The sequence below is a fragment of the Melanostigma gelatinosum genome (assembly GCF_949748355.1).
Source record: "Melanostigma gelatinosum genome assembly, chromosome: 1".
NCBI lineage: Eukaryota > Metazoa > Chordata > Actinopteri > Perciformes > Zoarcidae > Melanostigma > Melanostigma gelatinosum.
In genome coordinates, this window is record NC_136634.1 from 14332304 (window position 1) to 14351235 (window position 18932).

General features: G+C 43.7%; 3 protein-coding genes across 3 annotated transcripts in view; 1 reads left to right on the forward strand and 2 right to left on the reverse strand.

Annotated features, from left to right (window-relative positions):
- Window positions 1-735: 735 nt before the first annotated feature.
- Window positions 736-4988, reverse strand: psmd7 (proteasome 26S subunit, non-ATPase 7). Its single transcript, XM_079269910.1, has 8 exons — window positions 4852-4988; window positions 4253-4344; window positions 3248-3340; window positions 3061-3158; window positions 2860-2940; window positions 2465-2556; window positions 2052-2250; window positions 736-1367 (listed from the first exon to the last, which is right to left on the reverse strand). Exons 1-8 carry the CDS (start codon window positions 4923-4925, stop codon window positions 1098-1100), a joined length of 999 nt encoding a protein of 332 aa, XP_079126036.1. The 5' UTR covers window positions 4926-4988; the 3' UTR covers window positions 736-1097.
- A 90-nt stretch (window positions 4989-5078) lies between these two features.
- LOC306785274 (dynein light chain roadblock-type 2-like) lies at window positions 5079-8505 on the forward strand. The gene is made up of 4 exons (XM_079279582.1): window positions 5079-5104; window positions 5445-5520; window positions 5629-5796; window positions 5913-8505. The coding sequence occupies exons 1-4, from the start codon at window positions 5087-5089 to the stop codon at window positions 5954-5956; spliced, it is 306 nt and encodes a 101-aa protein (XP_079135708.1). The 5' UTR covers window positions 5079-5086; the 3' UTR covers window positions 5957-8505.
- An 18-nt stretch (window positions 8506-8523) lies between these two features.
- LOC306785263 (genetic suppressor element 1-like) overlaps window positions 8524-18932 on the reverse strand; it is a gene marked incomplete at both ends in the record, with an annotated part of 31830 nt that continues 21421 nt past the window's right edge. Inside the window, 14 exons of the mRNA XM_079279568.1 lie at window positions 8524-8661; window positions 8780-8883; window positions 9018-9317; window positions 9523-9903; window positions 10004-10117; window positions 10780-11053; window positions 11140-11252; window positions 11406-12013; window positions 12127-12430; window positions 13944-14227; window positions 15018-15176; window positions 15712-15912; window positions 16041-16207; window positions 18399-18598. Of these exons, the coding sequence (XP_079135694.1) occupies window positions 8524-8661; window positions 8780-8883; window positions 9018-9317; window positions 9523-9903; window positions 10004-10117; window positions 10780-11053; window positions 11140-11252; window positions 11406-12013; window positions 12127-12430; window positions 13944-14227; window positions 15018-15176; window positions 15712-15912; window positions 16041-16207; window positions 18399-18598 (3347 nt within the window). The remainder of the gene's footprint in view (window positions 8662-8779; window positions 8884-9017; window positions 9318-9522; window positions 9904-10003; window positions 10118-10779; window positions 11054-11139; window positions 11253-11405; window positions 12014-12126; window positions 12431-13943; window positions 14228-15017; window positions 15177-15711; window positions 15913-16040; window positions 16208-18398; window positions 18599-18932) is intronic.

Here is an 18932-nt window from a genome sequence, read left to right on the forward strand (position 1 = left end):
CGTCAAGATACCCACTATTACATCACATGTAATTTAACTACATTTGGTGTTATATCAATTTAACCCATTTTAATTTACTTTTATGATGGCGTCCTACGTAATGTGTGCAAGCCGTTTATCTTCTATTGAACTGCTTTTAATCATATCACATGATCCTCATCAGCAGATGTGGTCTGCCCAGTTGTCAGATTTATTTTAAGAGGTTATTAAACCTCTAACACTTCTGGTCAGTGATAACGTCAAGCACAACATGCTTCTGCAATCCCGTCATAAAATGTCATGCTGATAAAGCACTTGCAAATTTGGGTTTATTCTAACTGGTTCTTCTCTCTTATGAAGTGGTATTGCCATATTTTAGTATTCTGTTGCTTAGTTTTGCTTGTATGGTATCACTACGTGGTAATTTTGTTGATTAGAGCTGTATCACTTAATATAATCTGTCCACAGCAGGTTCGCAGTTACATAACTCATCCGTATTTCCCTTGCAGTCTATAATTTGGCATGCTGAGCATAACTGAGTTTATACTGCCCTGTGTGAAAAATTCACACAAACACTCCCTGTGACTTCACTGCTATGTTTGCGTATAGTTCGCTCTCTCATAACACTACAATAAAGGTGATCTCAAAACAAACATCAGTACATCTGCCTACATCTGTCTATAACACAACCATTACTAACCGTTTTTAAATTTAGAATGATACAATAGGAACAGTGAAAAATACAAAAACAACCCATTTTTAATATGATCCCAATTTAATGAGTGATACAGAAACAAAAGTTTTTTTTCTTCCATATTACAAAAAAGCAACCCCAGGTGCTGTACCAACACCAGGAGCATGGCAACTGTGAAAACAGAATAAACATGTTTTCATAGTTCAGAACACCAAAGACGCATACATCATCATCTCTGTACGATAATAACAGTCTCTACGAGTGCCACTTGTGACCATGAGGCCAAATCTCAAATGACACCATTCCCTATATAGAGTCCTACTTTTAGCCTGAGACCCACATACAGAGCTGTGGCTGTGGGCAGAAAGTAGAGCACCATCCAGAGGAAGATGGAATGGTTTGAGAGACCTTACAGGGAGGGCACTCATTTTTTCTTCTTCTCATCTTTCTTGGCACTGTCACCTTTTTCCTTCTCCTTCTCCTTGTCTTTGTCTTTGTCATCTTTTTTCTCTTTGTCGTCTTTCTTCTCTTTCTTGCCTTCTTCCTTCTCCTGTCCTTCCTTTTTTTCTGCGTCGCGGTTGGAAATCTTGTTGTTGATCAGGTTGTGAAGAGCCACCACGGAGCGTATGAGCGAGGCCAGGTAGACCACCAGCATCTGGTCGTTGGTCTTAAGGTAGAAGGCTTTTGTGAACTCCTGCAAATACCCAAACATATTATCAGGAACACAAACCCTTGTCTAAAGCAATACAACAACCCACATCATGTCCATATCAAAATGAAGAAGGATCTGATAGCTATAGAATAATTGAAATCAGAGGCATACTGACTTCTGTTTTAGACAGCGATGCTGAAACCATTTGACCAAAAAGTGTTAAATATGAAAAGAAACCACAAGATGATCAAATGCACAACTGTCGGTTGAGCATTTTAGCAATTGACTCAAGAAAACTACTAAAAAACAATATAATTGAAGAGTTGAAAGTTCATCACAAAGTCTGATTTTGAAAACATCATCAGAGTAACACAAATAAAATACTGCCACCAGTCGACAAATGTCTTTGTTGGGAGCGTCCGTTCATGCTGGTCAACATTTGAACACAAATGTGCTGCAGCAGTGTGTGTTCTACTAAATGACTCACTTTGCCCTCTAGTGGATCAAATGAGAAGCTGCTGCTCAGGTAGAGATAAAAGTAAAAATAATAAATGTAGATGTTGCGTTTTCAGTGAATTTATTTTCATCTCCACGTCTCTTTGGTCCAATGAATTAATTCAAAGTTATGTGACAGTTGTAATTGTACATTATTCATGAAGAGACAAGTGTGTCTGTCTATCTATATATTATAGAGAGTAAACACCCCTCAAACACAAAACAACTTACCAGTAGATTTACATCTGGCAGCAAGTTGAAGACATCCTGCAGCTGGTAGATAATCTGGTGGTTGATGGGAAGTTTTCCTGCCGTCACTCTCTCGAGGTAAGAGCGGATCTCCAACAGCTTGGAGTTGAGTCCCTTCAGGCCGTGAACCTGATTTGTGATGCGTTGCGACAGAGTGCCCACCGTGGTGTCCTTGATATCTCTGGATATGATGGGCACGGGCATGAATGTCTTGACATGTTTTGCAAGGTGTTTACATTTGTTGATCATTTTAGTCAGTTCATAATGAAATAGCAGTAGAGTTGTATCTTTTATACTCTGTATTGTGATCACAGTTATTTACTGCTGTGACTAAAATGGCGAATACACGATTTAGAGTGCAGCAAAGTGAGAGAACCAAAGGTTTGTTTTTATACCTGAGCAGGTGCTCCACACCCACTTCTTCCGCTTCCTCCGCTCCAATCTCACTGGTGACGTGTTCAAACGTCTTGGATGTTGGTGTACCATCCTAGAAATAGTAAATCACAACAATGAAAAAAAATCGAATTCTACTTTAAACGAAAGTGTTTTCCACTAAAAACCCTCAAAAGAAAAGTCTCAGTGGTGTTTGAAACCAACAGATGTAAAAGGATGACAACACTGCAGTAAAGACAACTTTCACTGGGAAGACTTTCTAACAAATCAGACCAAAGAGAGAGACAAAAAAATAAATAATTAACTACAGCTCTCTAAATTATTATTATTATGTAATTTAATAATTCAATGCTCAGCCCCAACACTTTTAATTCAGTACAATCCATGATTCACTCACATCATGGATTTCCTCCACAGAGATGTATGCTTCTGTGGGGAGGCCGAGATCTTTGGGCTTCACATCTATAATGACTAACACCTGGTAGGATAAAACACAAATATATGAGCAATGATGACATGTGAATGAATACGAGTAGATCAAGGTCATGTAACAACACATCCACATTAAGCAGAGGAGAAAAGTTGAGCAGTTGCATACCGAATTGGTACAGTACTGCTTGATGAGCTCATTGATGGCAATGTCATTCTTATGTAACTTGGGTCCTGTGTGGTACCATCCGACTATTCTCTCTCTGGCTGAAAAACAGGAAGAAACAAGTATAAAATCAGGGCAACACCATCACATAAATCACAAGTGAATCACATAGATGCAGGCAGTATATTACCATTAACTTTCTTGAACATGCCATACATGTTCTCCAAGTAGTCATGATCCAGGAACCACACCGAGTCATCCCGGTCATCTTCGTCAAATGGCACTAAAGGAACATCGACAAAGAATTTAAGCGATTACAGAAATTGACTGTGGCAAATTTACATTTCACTTTAAATAGTGCTGTAGCGGGTAAAGCAGGAATCCACAGTAAAAAATGATGTCTAATGCATATTGAATAGGGGTGTAACGGTTCACAAAATTCACGGTTCGGTACGATACAGTGGAGCCACGGTTCGGTACGTTTCGGTACAGTAGAAAACTATAAATGCCAGAGAAATGTACTTGATTTTAAAATATATTTATTCATTACAACTAACATCATAAAGTTATTCTTTGACTTTGAACAATGATGGAACTATACCTGAGTGACCCATCTTCTGGGGTGTCTTCTAAGCAACACATAAGCATAAAAAACTAAAACTGCTCCTTAATGTTATGTAGTATTGTTACTTACATCTTGCTTACATCTTGTATTGTTACTTACATCTTGCAAAAGAGATTTTTAATCTCAATGGGACTACCTGGTTAAATAAAGGTTTTAAATTTAAAGGTTCGTCATGAGTACCGAACGGTTCAATACGAATACGCGTATCGTTACACCCCTAATATTGAAATATCTTAAAAAGGGGCCGTCCACTGATGTTACACATGATCTGCTGACAATGACACATTTTGTTTCATTTTCTGTGGTTTTGGAGGGAGCTTTCGTTGGTCTTACAAATGCCGATGATGTCTTCTAGGTTATCTTAGTGTAGGATTGAAGAATACACATTTATCACAGAAAGTCAACATTAAGTTTGAAAGATTAGGGGTATTTAACAGGCGGGGAGGGTGAATTGAAAGATACTGTTGAGTTGCATTATAAGAAGTCTTTGGCCACTCGTTTTATTTCCCTTTATTTTACTGTTCCTTACTGAAGTCGTTTCTCTCATAATGCTGTCCTCATGTCACTCACCCGCAAAACTATTTGAGACGTCAAGAACTTTTTTGTGCCATGATCCCAGAAGGACACCGACCACTCGTTTCTGGTTGCCCACTTTTCCTATCCTGTAGATTGAATCGTCAAATGAACAGATAATCTGGTTAGAGCCGCATTGTTTTGTCCATAGAATTACATTTTACATTGATTTTCTATTTCTATGGTGTTTTCAGATGTGAACGCCTCGACTCATACACACAGGCTGAGTCGTTAGCTAGGTTGCTTGAGTAAGCTAATGCCCAAACCTTCATGTCATCCATCGCTAATGAAATAAATAACAAGATTATATCATCAGAGTGTGACGTTAGGCAACAGCACACTCAACTACTAACATTAAGCAATTGTGACTACCAGTATTGATTCATTTAAGTTAAACTCATTGTTTTCTGACAATAGGTGACGAACTACACTGATTTCACTGAGCTAACGTCAACTAGCTTGTCTGCATTCACTCTCAATGGGGCTCTGACTCAGCAGGGCTAGCATTAGCTTAGCTTAGCAGCTACGTTATGCTTCTAGACATTTTATACATTCAACCTGTGTAAAGAACAAACACGAGTACTGAACTCACTGACCTGTTAAAGTGATCAACCACGCTGAGCAACACCAGCGGGTGAACGACCACATTTTGTACCGCTAACTCCGGCATTTTCTCAGTGAAGACAAACAGCTCACAGCCCTCAACACAATGACGGCTACGCTAACACTTCCGGTTGCGTCTGACATCATTTCCGTTTCTCTTGGCAACAGAGAGACGCGGAGAAAAACTGCACGACAGTTGTTCTCTTTTCTCAGACGTTCACAGACAAAATGGCAGAGACCGCGCACGTAAGTTCACTGGGTTTGATTTTGGAAGCGTTTTCTTACATTAGTATTCCAATATGTCACTTCATTATGAACTTATCATTGTTTGTATCAACGTCAGATAACCGAAAACACCGAAATTGCAATTATTTTAGCTGTAACGTAACTTAAATGACCGTATTGACACTAACCTGTCGAACATTAGCTATTAGCTTTCTAACTTGACTTAAATCAAATTAAACATCCTAGTTTCTGCTTATTAACTGCTGTTTAATCAAATGTCTCTGCCAAACGTAGGTCTACATTTCATAAGTGGTTGTTTGTTTTCTTAAATATCTTCCAATAATTTCATTCGGTCCTGCAGGCTGGAGTTGAGGAAACACTGAAGAGGATCGAAGGTCAAAAAGGTGTGATTGGAACAATAGTTGTCAATGCAGAAGGTAAGACAACACGCTCATAGTCTACATCTCCAGGACAACTAACGTTAGCCTATAACAAGTTTACAAAACGGCCTGTATGTAAAGGTTTTAAAAGTTTGATCTTTTCAGGCATTCCCATCAGAACCACTTTAGATAACTCCACCACGATTCAGTATGCAAAACTGTTTCGCCTCCTCTCCATGAAGGCGAGGAGCACAGTGAGGGATATTGACCCTCAGAATGACCTCACCTTTCTCCGCATCCGCTCCAAGAAACACGAGATCTTGGTTGCACCAGGTGAGTGTGTAGTAGTTACCTTTTCACTGTTGACAACAGTTGTAACTTAGAAGAGGCTGTACTGTTCCTACATTTGAATTCCCCTTCTTCTCCTCTTCTTTTATCTGTTTCTGCAGAAAATGATTTTCTGCTGATCGTCATCCAGAACCCATGTGAATAGCTTCTGGACATTTCCATGAGAGTCAGCCTTTGTTTTGTCACATGATGGTGCTTTATCCAGGCAAAATGTCATTTTACACTGTGTTATGTTACATTACTGCATAATCCCTATTTTCCTACTTGGAAGTCGCCTAAATCTACCTGATGCATTGTTTTACCTTATGTAGTTTTAATTCTTTCATTGTATTTTCTGTGTTTATATTGAATATGTCTGTGAAATGAATCTGCCGGTGATTGTACAATACTTACTAGATCATCCCTGTTCATTCTGATGGGTGACAAATGTAATGAGAACCCTGACTAAATAAGAGGAGAAACAGAATCTTTATTTGCAAAACTGTCAAGGAGTAAAAGATACAATGTTTTCCTGTGTTATGGAAGAATAAGGTAGCATGAAATGCAAAAACTCAAGTTAAGTGGAAGCGCCTCAAAATTGTCCTTAAGTACACAGTACTTGAGTAAATGTACCTAATAACCCTCCATCACTGCTTTTGTTCTACGTTGAAACATTTATATCTGGATGAGCGTGGTCTTTTCCAGGATGACAACGTTCCCATTCACATGACACTGAATGGTCACTTCATGATTTGATGTGTATGAAAACATTGTGAATCATTTGCTGTAGCCTTCACAGACACTTGATCTCAACCCAATTTAACAACCATTTGGAATTTTGGAGCAATTCTTGAACCAAAGATGACAAACATGGCATTTTTCTTTCTAGAAAAACTCCTCAAAGTAGCTGTTAATTCACAACAATGGAAATTATATGAAATGAGAGTGAAAATGTGTCATAAGTGAAAACTCTCTCCCTAGATAAATGAAAATGACCAATAAGACATTTTACAAATATTTTAATGTAAATTTCCATCAGAATGTACAGCAATATATGTTAATAAATAATTCATCACAATTATACAGCCCAAATAATACATTACATGACAACTGATTGAAACAAATATGCAGGATTTCACAGCAAGTTTGAGAAGACTGAACAGGTGACGCAGGGAAGTCTGATTTTGGGAGATTGCTACGAGTTTGTGCTTTTAGGAACGGGCTCCTGGGACTTTAACATTCAGAGGGAAAGGGGCAGAAGCTATGAATTTGTGACATTTGTTTTATCTGGCTTGAACAAAAACATCTCATCAAAACAGAAAGAGAGGAGGCGGTGTATTTTCTGTTATCCACAGAGGGATAGTTTATGTCACCCATAAACAATTATAGATTTGTCTCAAGTACTCTACCAGTATCAAGTGAAAATATATCGTTTATCAGTTTTGACAGTCCTGAAATGGAACTGAATAATAATTTGGCTTCTTCGTTTCCTTGACAAAATCATTTAACTTCGTTGTTTTATAATAACTTAAGAAGAAATCAGCTTCAGATCGATGTGAACCATGGTAAGGTTGGACAATATGTCTAAAAGTACTGTTGTTTCACTCAAGTGATGTCAATTATTAAGAACTTGTGTAGAATGTTGCAAAAGGCTTAAAAATATCACAACTTTTATTCTATTCAAGTTTCATCAACATTTCTAGGCGTGTGGAGGGCCAAAGGCTCTGGGATAAACCATCTGAGCAATCGTCATGATAACGAGTGACAAAAGCTGACGTTTGCCATGTTGTCTTCCATCCCCAGTGCATTTTAGTCAACACCCCAAACATTTTGACATCATATGACATTTTTCAAATACAACTGTCCTAACATCCTTCATTTTCTAAACATTTTTTTATTCTGACCAGCAGCAGTTCAAACAAAACATATGGCTTCCCACAAGAGATGGTTAAAACAATAAAACATACAAAATTCTTCATCTATCACAAGTGACATTACCAATGAAAATTTCATTAAACCTCAAAAAACTTCATTGATACCATTTGCCATTATATAGATTATATCTTTTAGATGTTTCCTATCCTCTGCAGAAGCTTTACAAGCACACAAACGGCTTCATCTGTCGGATTCAGTGCTAAGTAGACACAACAACATTACACCACACAGAGGACGCTCACGTCTTTCCGTCCAAGTTTAAGGCCTGAGGTGTGCTTTGATTCCTTGACTCAATTTCCATTCTTTGAGTAAGACCAAGTGACCACTGCACGCTTACTCTCTTCTTATTGCTCTCCAGAGAGGCTACAGATGTGTGCCAAGAGACACATCTCATTAGTGTGAATCAATACAGTTTATGCAAAAAAAAAACATGAGTTAAATGGCGTAGAGTCCTTAAAGCTAACTCGGGGACTAGTGGGACTGGTTAGCGTTATGACAAAGATGCTGTTTCACCTACACAGTGTTATCAACCAACAATAACAATCCATAGGCAGAATGACGGAGACACGAATGCCCGGACCACATGGTCACCATGGTTTACGATTACCGTGGCAAACATTGCAGGTAGTCAGTTGAATCTGGAACCAGACTCGGTAGCACAACTGATTGACCAGACAAGACAGGGATTGGCTCCCTCAAGTACTTCGAGTGCAGAGTGACCTGGCTCCGGTCTGTCTTGTTCTTGTTACTGTTCCTTCGCTGTCACAGGCATATCCGTCAGGGAGTTGGTGTCAGAGGTCACCTCGGCGTGTGCCCGTTGACTTGCCCCCTGCCCCAGTGAATGTTAGGTAGTGTCAAACACCTCCTGAAGTGCTCAAGCTGGGCCTGAAGTCTCTCCCTCTCCTCTCTCACTTTCTGCCTTTGACTCACCAGCTCCTGACAAATGAAGGACAGACACAACTCTCATTACAGAGTACTGACGGAAGATGGGAACGCCAACATTAAAAGATTAAAGTACACAAATCTGCTTGCAGATATCTTCTCCGATACTTACCCCCATAGTGAGAGTGAGCTGCTCTGCGGTTCTGGTCAGATTGTAATTCTGTGCTTCAACTCTCTTACACTGACTGTGAAGAACCTGCCTCTCTATACTCCATTCTGTACAGAGAGAAACCACAAATGAGGGGGAATTATATTCATTCCAATACCTCGTTCACATAAATGACCTGAGTGTATAATGTAGTCCTTTGATAGGAAATGACATACATCAAACTGACTTTGCATTGACTCACCATCCACATACTCCTGGTAGGCCTCAAAGATAGCTTCAATACCCTGCCACTTCCTTGGCGCTTCTTCCATCTCCCCCTCGTCGTCTTCCTCCTCCTGACCAAACTCTTCCTCGTCCTCATCAGACAGGTTTTCCTGTGGTCCTGGAGTGTCCCTGCTGGCTACAAGGGATTGGAAGTGATAGCCGTTGACGTGTGCATGCTGAGGGGCATGGATGAGAGTTGAATTTTTCAGTTGAGAGACGTTGTGAGGCAACGAGCGGTCGGCCTTCATGCCGGCCTCAGGGACACAATTTGAGACTCCTTCGAAAAATGAGTGAGACAGAAAGGCAAAGTCAGTCTTTGTAGCCAAGTTTAGTACCTCCTGAAGAGCCAATGTGGTCACTACTAACATACGTTTTAACCTTGAGGATGTTACACATAAACACCACTAGGTGGCAGAACATTGTCGTTTTAAAATTCACCATCAAGCCTAATGGTCATGCACCTTTGGGAGTGTGAGGCTCACCTTTGTTCTGCAGTGTGTTGTGTGTGGACTGCAGCACGGCCTGGTGGAAGTGCTGAGCAAAGGCCTCAGGTGTGAACCTCTCCCAGGGCCGATTCCGTCCATTCTGCACCGGATCGGGCTCCTTTTTGTGAGAAGAAGCAAGAACGCCATTCTGGAGGCCCTGGAGCTTCCTGTTTGGCTGAGCCTCCATAGATTCAGCCTTTTCATGACGGGGGTTCAAGGGTGGAGGATTGCGGCCCATGTGGGTGTCCATGGAGGGTTTGAACGTGTCGTTATCGGGGAGACGTTTGGGTTTGTGTAAGTAGGGAGGGGAGGGGCTGGGAGAGTCTGGGTACTGATGTCCGTTTGATTGACTCGGCAGAGGGGCTGATGAGGAGTCACCTAAAAACAAATTTGTAAAGGTTCTTAGAAAGAGTTTTTGCTGCTTTAATTATGCATATGTGTGTGTGTGTATACTTGCTGAAGTGTCTGTGTGTCTCACCAGTTAAGTGAGCAGGAGGACTGCTACACAGAGGTAAAGGATTATATCTGAGCGTGTCTAAAGTCACAGTCTTCCTCTGAATGGCCCTCAGCAGCTCCTCTGTCCTTTCCTTATCTACAGAGAAAAAGACAGAATGAGAACACCTGTCATCCATATTTGAACATAGGGCTTAAAATATTGACTGGCACAAGGAACTGACGGAAAAGGGTCAACAAATGGGTGACTTGAGGATACAACACCATCATAGACAGACTATGGCCACACATATTTAAAGAAGCCTCATCATTTTCTGTTTTTCTACCACATTTCACATGAAAACATCAAGGTTTTTTTTTCAGAGGAGCAGATTGGTTTGTACAGATTTTCACCCAGATGTTATGTCTGTAATCATCCAAAAGCTGGTTTACCGTAAAACTATGTCTTCTTGCACGTCAGAGTCTGCCCTGCAGTATTTTACCTCATAAAGTATATATACTGTCTCTCTAAATATTTAATGTTGCCCATTTTTATGCACATATCTATGTTTTTACATTCAAATGTATTAGTTTCACAACTAAATTCATACATTTTTTTGCAGAAACTATGTTTTTACAGAATGTCTATTAAAATCAACCCTGGCTGGAGAAAGCAGAAGATCCTGCCACAACCTCTCAAAACCTTCTCTTCCTCTCACTCCTCCCACAGCCTCGGTAAAAACTACGTATGGTGTTTTTCCCCGGGGAATAACACTTTTAACCACTGTTAAGAGAGCAGAGTAACACGTAGGATGTTGTTACCTCTCCTCTGCTGTGGGCTGACATGGGAGAGGTTGAACATAAGGAGGAAGTCTTTTTTCTCATGCAGTTCCGGAGTGCTGTCCATCTGCTCGGCAGAGTACGGGGTAGTTAAGGGAGTTGTTGAAGGTGAAGCAGCCTTTCTCTTGCCCCGCACGGCCGGCGGAGAGAGGCTGCGCTCTCTCATCATCCTCCTCCTCTTTCTCCTTTTTCGCACCAGAAGCTCATCGCGATGGGCCAGCGTGGTCAGACCACACACATGCAGGAAATCCACTTTCTTTGGAGAGAGACATTTGGTCAGGTGAGTATCACTCCAACAAACATTTTCAAACCTTGTATGTGAAGTCTGTCGTGTTTATGCACCTCGGAGGATGTGTCCAGTTTGAGCGGGGGCTGTTCTGTCACTCTCCTCAAATGGGCTTTCACCTCCTCCTCGTCACTCTCATCATACGACTCGTCGAGTTCATAGTAATAACCTGGTGAGAGGAGAGCAAGAGAGAAGTTTTCTTTCATCATAAAGAACTTTTAGCAGTATGTAGTCATTTTTGCTGCCTACCACACCCCGTCCTGCCCATGAATCCCTCCTCTCTCCACCTCTGTGCCTCTTTATGCTTCATCATTCTGCTCACCTCCCTCTCTGGCCTCCCTCCTCCTCTTCTCCTCCAGGTCCAGTTTACTGAGCAGCCGACGGTGCTGCTGGAGAACCTCGTCATACACCAGTATGTTGTCGGGCGGCTGACTCTGTCGCTCCCTTACCGGAGACGGAGAAGCTGCCTGACACCGACCCACCAGGTCAGTACCGATACCGGGAATAGACGGAGGCACAACGGATCTCTGGTGGAGGTTATTGATGTGGTGGCGGTGATAGAGGCTCTGGATGGCTCTGTCCTGGTCTGCCTTGTTCCAGGAACCTGCTTCTTGTAAACTAGCTCCCCTCAGTGAGGTGTACCTCTCTGTGCCTTCCGCCCTCCTCCTGCCTCCTTCTTCCTGCTTCTCCCCCCAGCTCACCGTGGGCCTGTCGGCTCTGGTCAATCCTGGAGGCGGCCGACTCGGTGGTGTCGGAGGGTTAAGTTTTCTGTGGGAGTCGCAGGGGGTGTCGACAAGGGAGGCTGGGTTCCACAGTGTGGTCAAAGGGGCAGGAGGATGATGGGGACCTTTAGGGGAGATGAGGGGAGGTGGAGCGCCGAGGCAGGGAGGTACGTCTTTGCTTCCTGGGTTGTGATGGACCGAATGGGTTCTGTTTCGGAAAATAAAAATATAGTACCATTTATTTTCAAGGTCTCACAACACTGACAAACATTGCAGAAGTATAAAATAATTTTCTAAAACTAATTATTTGGGCATTTTCACCTGTGACTGTCTCTCCTCAGCTCCGCCCCTTTCCCAGGTGACCTGAGGCCCATCTCCAGCGGACCCTCCCTCTCCTGCCCTTGCCCCCGTTGCCGTGTTAACCACGCTGCCTCACTGGCCCTCTGAGTCATCATGGCAGCTGCCAGAGCTCCATGGATCCCCCCAGCAGCAGCGTGATGCTTCCCCAAGTGAGAAGGCACCAGGCTGGGCACAGGGTGTGGGATAGAGCCCCTGGAGGGGTGAAGGCCAGGCTGCAGAGGTTTTGGTGCTGGGAAACCTGGGTGCTCAGAGTCCTTGGTTTTATCTGGAGATAGAGAGGAGTTTGGAAACTATTCATTTATTTTCGGATGTGGACAGCACTATGTGTGTGTCGACATTTGGATGAGATTAATTCAGACATCATTCAGCATCTTAGACAGCAGTTTTCTGACAAGGGCGGACAGGATGATGGATCACTATAAAAAACTTAACTTAAAGTTAAAATGTGCAGTCAGTGTTGTTTAGGTGGTTTATGAATAAATGATACATTGTTGCTCTTTGGTTCTGGTCCGGTGTTGCTGTTCATACTGACTTTTTACAAACAAACCCAGATGAGTGAACATAAGGTTATACAGACTGAAAGGTAACTCATTGATTGGACCGTTTTTTGGCGATTGTCATCATGCATCATCAGGACCCAGGTGGGGAAATGAAAAGAAGTTTGAGATGTTTATGCAGTATTTTATTGCTTCTGATGCGTATATTTATGTTCATTTTTGTCTTATAACAAATCCATTGCATGTTATGAATAACGACAGGTAGAGACAGGACTGTGCAAAAGTCCCTTTGCGCTCCCAGGTGACTGGTGCGTTAGGCGTGTTGTACAGTAATGATTCAGGGCTTATTACAGCGGGATCGGTGTCACACACTTTTTAGTGGACTTAATGAACTGACAAAGTGCCAAGTTGGATACAAGCACGGCAGTTTTAACAGTTTTTGGTCTTTTAATCAGAACCATGGTTCAATTGACAGCTTCCCCACCAGCCCAAACGAACCGTACTTACCAGGGAAGCAGACCGGAGTTTGTCTGAACGGAACCAAACAGGTTAGGTGTGAGAGCACCCTCAAAGAAAACAACTGTAGTAAACTTCACACACTGACCCACTACAATAAAGGTCACGGGGTCACTGAAGGCAGAGGTGTTGAACCTTTAAGAGACAGGACCGCGTTCGGCAAATTTCACATCCGTCTGCCTTAGTTTGAGATTTTAAGACATCTTGTGTGCAGAATTGACATTTTGGCCTGAAGGGTGACACCAGCTCTGGAAAGCAGATTTGAAGTTACATTTAAATTTGCCCAAAAGATTGTGATATTTCTTGTATACAAATGGAATTTCTGGCATGATGGCTGTGCTAGAGGACAGGACAGGGCGTCACCATAATCATAAGTAATTGTCCTTTTGAGGGCCCATACCAAATTTCATGGCAATCTGAATAGCATAGTTTGGACAGACAAACCAACATCGGCATCTAGTCTCACCATAGCAGGTGAAAAATGTTAAGATTTACATCTATTAAAGAACCTAACAACTGCAGAGTTTCTCTCCTCCCCTTCCAACGAGTAAACATTTAAACCAGTCATCTGCACTCAGTATACCTCACTTTGGGAACTTAATCCAGAACTTTCCCCTTTATGTTCCTTCCCTCTGAGGCAGGATAGTAACACACACAATATCATGACAATTGTTCAACTCTGGGTGTCTGGTTGTGTTTGTGCCTGCATGTGTGCACACATGCATGAGTGTATGTGTGTGTGTGTGCGTCTTTGTGTGTAGGTACCCAATCTGTTCGGGGTCAGCCTCTCCCCTGGCCTGGCCCTGTCCTCCGGCGGTGCCCTCCGAGCCTGCAGCTCAGCCAGGTAGTGGCTCTCGGCTGCTCTGACCATCTGCTGCTGTCTCTCCCTCTGCCTCTCCTTCTGTCTGTCCAGCTCTCTCTCCCGCTCCTCCTCCCTCTCTCGCTCCCTCTCCCGCTCTCGTTCCAGCCCTGCCTCGCGCTCCCTTTCTTTCTCTCGTTCACGCTCTTGCTCTCTCTCTCGCTGGCGGAGCTCATTCTCCATCTGCAGCCTGTGGGGGAGGTTGACAAGTATACACACACGCACACACACACACACGCACACACACACACACACACACACACACGCGCACACACACACACGCATTTAGGGGGAGAAGGTGAGAGATGCAACACCCAACATGAGGCAGATATTAACCACACACTGGTGAACCTCACAAACATTTTGTGCTCAAACACACACACACACTCACACACTTGCAGAAACACACTCAAATATTCACACACACTCTCTCCACTTACCATGAGGAAAATAATCCATACACAGCATGACTGAGCAAGAGCAGATGAACACTTAATAGGTATCCACAGGAAAAGGACACACACACACACACACACACAACAGAACACATTCAGCAGCAATCAATAGCACACAAACAAACCTACAGGATACGCAGGAGCCATTACAGAACCAGAGGATAACACCATCCATTTCAAACACAAACATTTCCCAGTGTGCATTATGCCACAGGAAAACAATGTGTATTGTGAAACTGAGAAAGGAGCTCAAACTGCTAAAAGAAAATGCAGAGAAAGAAAGAAAGAGGGAGTAAAAGAGACGTCCTTATGTGCGCTATTCAATGTCTATACTGGCTTGCATATTTATGTGTATGGTTGTGCAGTGTGTGTGTGAAGGGCAGCGTGTGTGATGAGTGTATAGGAGGCACTGTGGGGTGTGTGCTAAAAATATCACACACTCAGCAACCTGTGCCTACCCTGCAGAGAGAGATTACACAGCGCAGAGAGAGAGAGTGTGCATGCACACGTGTGTGTGTGTGTTACCTCTCAGCCAGCGCCACTGTGTGGTTCAGCTCTCCCGGGTAGCGGCCTCCAGGCATGTGCAAGTGGAGGGCAGAGTGGTGAAGGGGAGAGAAGGCGCCCCCTGCAGGCACAGAGTAGAACTGCGACCGTAGCGCGGAGAGACACAAGGACTCCTCCATCCTGTGACGGACAGACGGACAAGGACAAACAAGTCAGACTGTATCGGCACATGCCCGATATGTAAAGGTGACATTGCAGCAGTGAAGGTGAAAAGATGATGTATGTATGAAGGTATTTTAGGAGGTATTATAGGGTAATTCACAGAAATATGAAAGAAAAATACAGCTCAGCATGTTTTGATTGATTAATCAACAAACAAAAGACATTTGAAACAAGCAACATCAGTTGTATTCTTTCACCTGCTATTGTCGTTTGTGCTTTTTACAATGTTGTTTCATTGTTAATTCCTCTGCACTTCACTTTGTCTTACACTGTGTATGAACTGTTTCCTCACATGTTTTGTATGATGTACTCTTATTGCTTGTTCCAGCACTTAATTTAAGCTATAATATACTCCTAATGAGAGAAATATTCAGTTTTTTATTTAGATTTTTTATGACTGCACCTTTCAATGAAAGGTCTTGTGTTGATTAGAATGTATTAGAATTTAGACAACACGAGTTTATGAGGTTACGCATTGAGAGTCTGTTGTTACCTTGGTAAGGACATCGGGTGGTGCATGTAGGCCGGATGATAGTAAGCAGCAGCGGCTGCGGCGTGGGCGTGGGCTTGGTCCAAACTCATGGGTAGAGAGGTCAGCCGGAGATCATCGGAGGTGGCAAAGGGCCGGAGTGCTCTCAGGTACTCCTCTGGGATGGCGCCCGAGGGTACCACGGGGTGCATCTGCCCGGGCAAACTGCAGAACAAGTGCACACGGTGTTCGTCTAAAAATGTTTCATGTGCTTTTAAATGGGTTCTGTATGAATACTTTTAGCGGGTTACAATAAAAAATATGGTCAAACTATGAGTGCATGTTGCACTTACCTGAGGCTCTGCATCCTGGGGTCCTGCATGACAGAGCTGGGGGTGAGGCCAAAGGGGTGGGCCAGGGGGTGAGGTGAGTGGGTAGGCGGAGTCCTCTTATCCTGTTGTGACTGGGTGTTCTCAGCACACACCCGCTCCCTACTGAGTCCCTGGACACTCGGCTCGACCTGACAGGCAGACAGACAGCGTGAGAGCAGACATTACTACGTATATCCACGGGGTTTGAGTGTGTGCTAGATTGAAACTGAGTGGGGGAAAAAAAGTTCAGGGAAAGAGGAGAGGGAAATGAGACAGAGTAAACCCCCCCCCCCCCCCCCCAAGCTGCACCCAGAGGCTCAGCAGAGCGGAAAGGTGGGTCTGATATGTCATAACAGGTCAAGATCAAAGTGGAAAGATGATCCTAATATCTGGCCAACTGCTCTCTCCTTCATCTCTCTCTCTCCCTCTCTCTCTCCCTCTCCCCCCCCCCCCCCACTCTCTAAAGAGCTTCCCACTCAGAGGATTTGGTCACCACAAAGTCCTTGATTGCTTATAGTACAATTCCAACCTTCAAATCACCACCATGACAAAAGCAGTCATGGGGAAAGAAGCCTAAATTACAAAAAGATGTTTCCCAGAGCTGCAAATAAGTTTACAGCAAATAGCTACACATGTGACTGTATTGTGGGCTTGGCTCTCTCCCAGGTTGCTTCATTTCTCATTATTTTACTCTCTCTTTCCATTTAAGAAGCAAACCGCCAAATTCCATCGTCTTGTTAAAGATGAAGTCTACAGCAGTGAGTGAGTAAGTGGTGGACCAACATACAGACATTACCGTTGATAAAGACACACTGCTAGCATTGTGGGAAAAGTCTCACCTTCTCCACTATAAAGACCAAATACCTCCCAGAAAACCTTTCACTATAATACATGATAATAATAACAATAAAATATACATTTCCATGATAATGTGTCATATCTTGTTGCTACAGCAACAGACAGAGGTCAGACAAACCATAAACAAATTAGCTCTCCCAGCAATACCGGATCTGCTACCTTAGTTTTCGACAACACTTGCAGTGAAATATGTGCGCTTTGAATATGTTTGAATAGTTTTGAATGCGTCACTCATGGAAAGCAGATTCAAACCAGTGTTGGGCCGTCTCTCTCTCTCTCTCTCTCTCTCTCTCTCTCTCTCTCTCTCTCTCTCTCTCTCTCTCTATCATTCGGCAATCTCCACTGGGTTAAAATGAGAAGGGGGCACGACGACACGCGGAGGGTCTGGAGAGCAGCCATCACATTCCTTGACCTCTGACCCCGCAGACAGCCAACGGCCTTCACAGACGCAGCAGTAAACACACATAAACAGTCTGCTTCTTTAGCTTGAATCGTCCTGTTCCAGGACAAGCTGCATACAGTGAGGACAAATAGTGAATCTATGCAAAGATTTAGAGCCCTCTCTCCTGCTCATTCTTACTCTCCCTCCCCTCCTTTCTTAACGTCCTATTCTCTATTTTCCTGCCTCTCTCCCTCTCTGAATGTCTGAATGGGAGCCCCAGGCAGGCAGAGTCACAGAGTGGTCTTTGTGAAGGGGGAGAAAGGCAGCTCTGATCCAGGGGGAAGTGGCTACTGTGGGGGCTAACCCCTGCATTGTGTGAGGGGCCTGGTTCCTCGCCCCACCTTAAGTTCGTTCACACACCCACAAGCAAACACATCCATAGACGAACACACACACATACACTGGTCGCCCTTCACATCGTGAGCCTTTTGTGGTGAAGGGTCAAGTACACACACACACACACACACACACACACATATGCGCATGCATACACTCACACACATGCACAAACACTGCAGGAAGCTGAACACAATAGGTGCCAGTCTCTGCTGTCTTCAGTGTTTCTTTACAAACCCCTCATGTGTTGCTGAAAAAGACATGGACTGATTAGCGAGAGGAAGAAGGGGGTGAGGCAGAGGGGTGAAAGCATGAAAATGAAAGAATGAGACAAGACAGAGAAAAAGAGAGTGGGGGGGGGGGTAGAGAGACAGAAATGGAGGGATGGCTGGATTTGACAGTTTGATGTTGACAAGCACTGGAACTATTTCTTTAATGGAGGGAGCAGCAGCAGGACGGATGAAGGAGACAGAAAGAGACAGACGACTCATCTGTGCTGAGAGAGAGCAGGAGAGAGAGAGAGAGAGAGCGCGAGAGAGAGAGAGAGAGAGAGAGAGAGAGAGAGAGAGACTGGCGAACAGGAGAAACCAGCAAGACAAGGGCACAAAAAGCACAGATACACAGAGTGAGAGCAGCAGATGTCTTCTCTCAAACTTTTCTGGAACACCAGCATGTACAACGGTTTGATAAGCGGCGCGTCTTACCTGTCTTCCGTCGGCCCTCCACAGGCCGTTGCTGGTCTTGATGGGGGCAATAGTGACCACCGGAGAGGTGCTGGAGACACCGTGGCCCCTGGTCTGGCCCAGGAGGGGCCCTAATGAGCCCCGCTTAGGGGTGCTGACTGGCGAGCTGTGGCTGGTGGCCGGGGAAGAGACTGGAGACGACTCACCGCTGACGGCAGAACCTAAGGCGGGGAGAGACGGGGTTAATGATGGCAGGTGGTAAACAGTGATTCAATCATTTTGATGAAAATCATTCTCGCAAAAATGTGAGAGAAATAAAGGAAAGTGTAAAAAGGTACGGAAGGTAGAAGAGATGAGAAAAATGGTCCAAGATGAAAAGGTGTGCGTGAGAATTATGTGTGTGTGTGCACGCTGGTGGGAGAAAAAAACCCCCAGATATATAGAGAGAACGAGGGAAGGATGTCACAAATGAAGGTGTTAACAAGAGGCTGGGGTGTGACACAGCGAAGGGAGAGGTGTTAAATGTGATAAGGCAAGAGTACGCCTGTGTTTTTT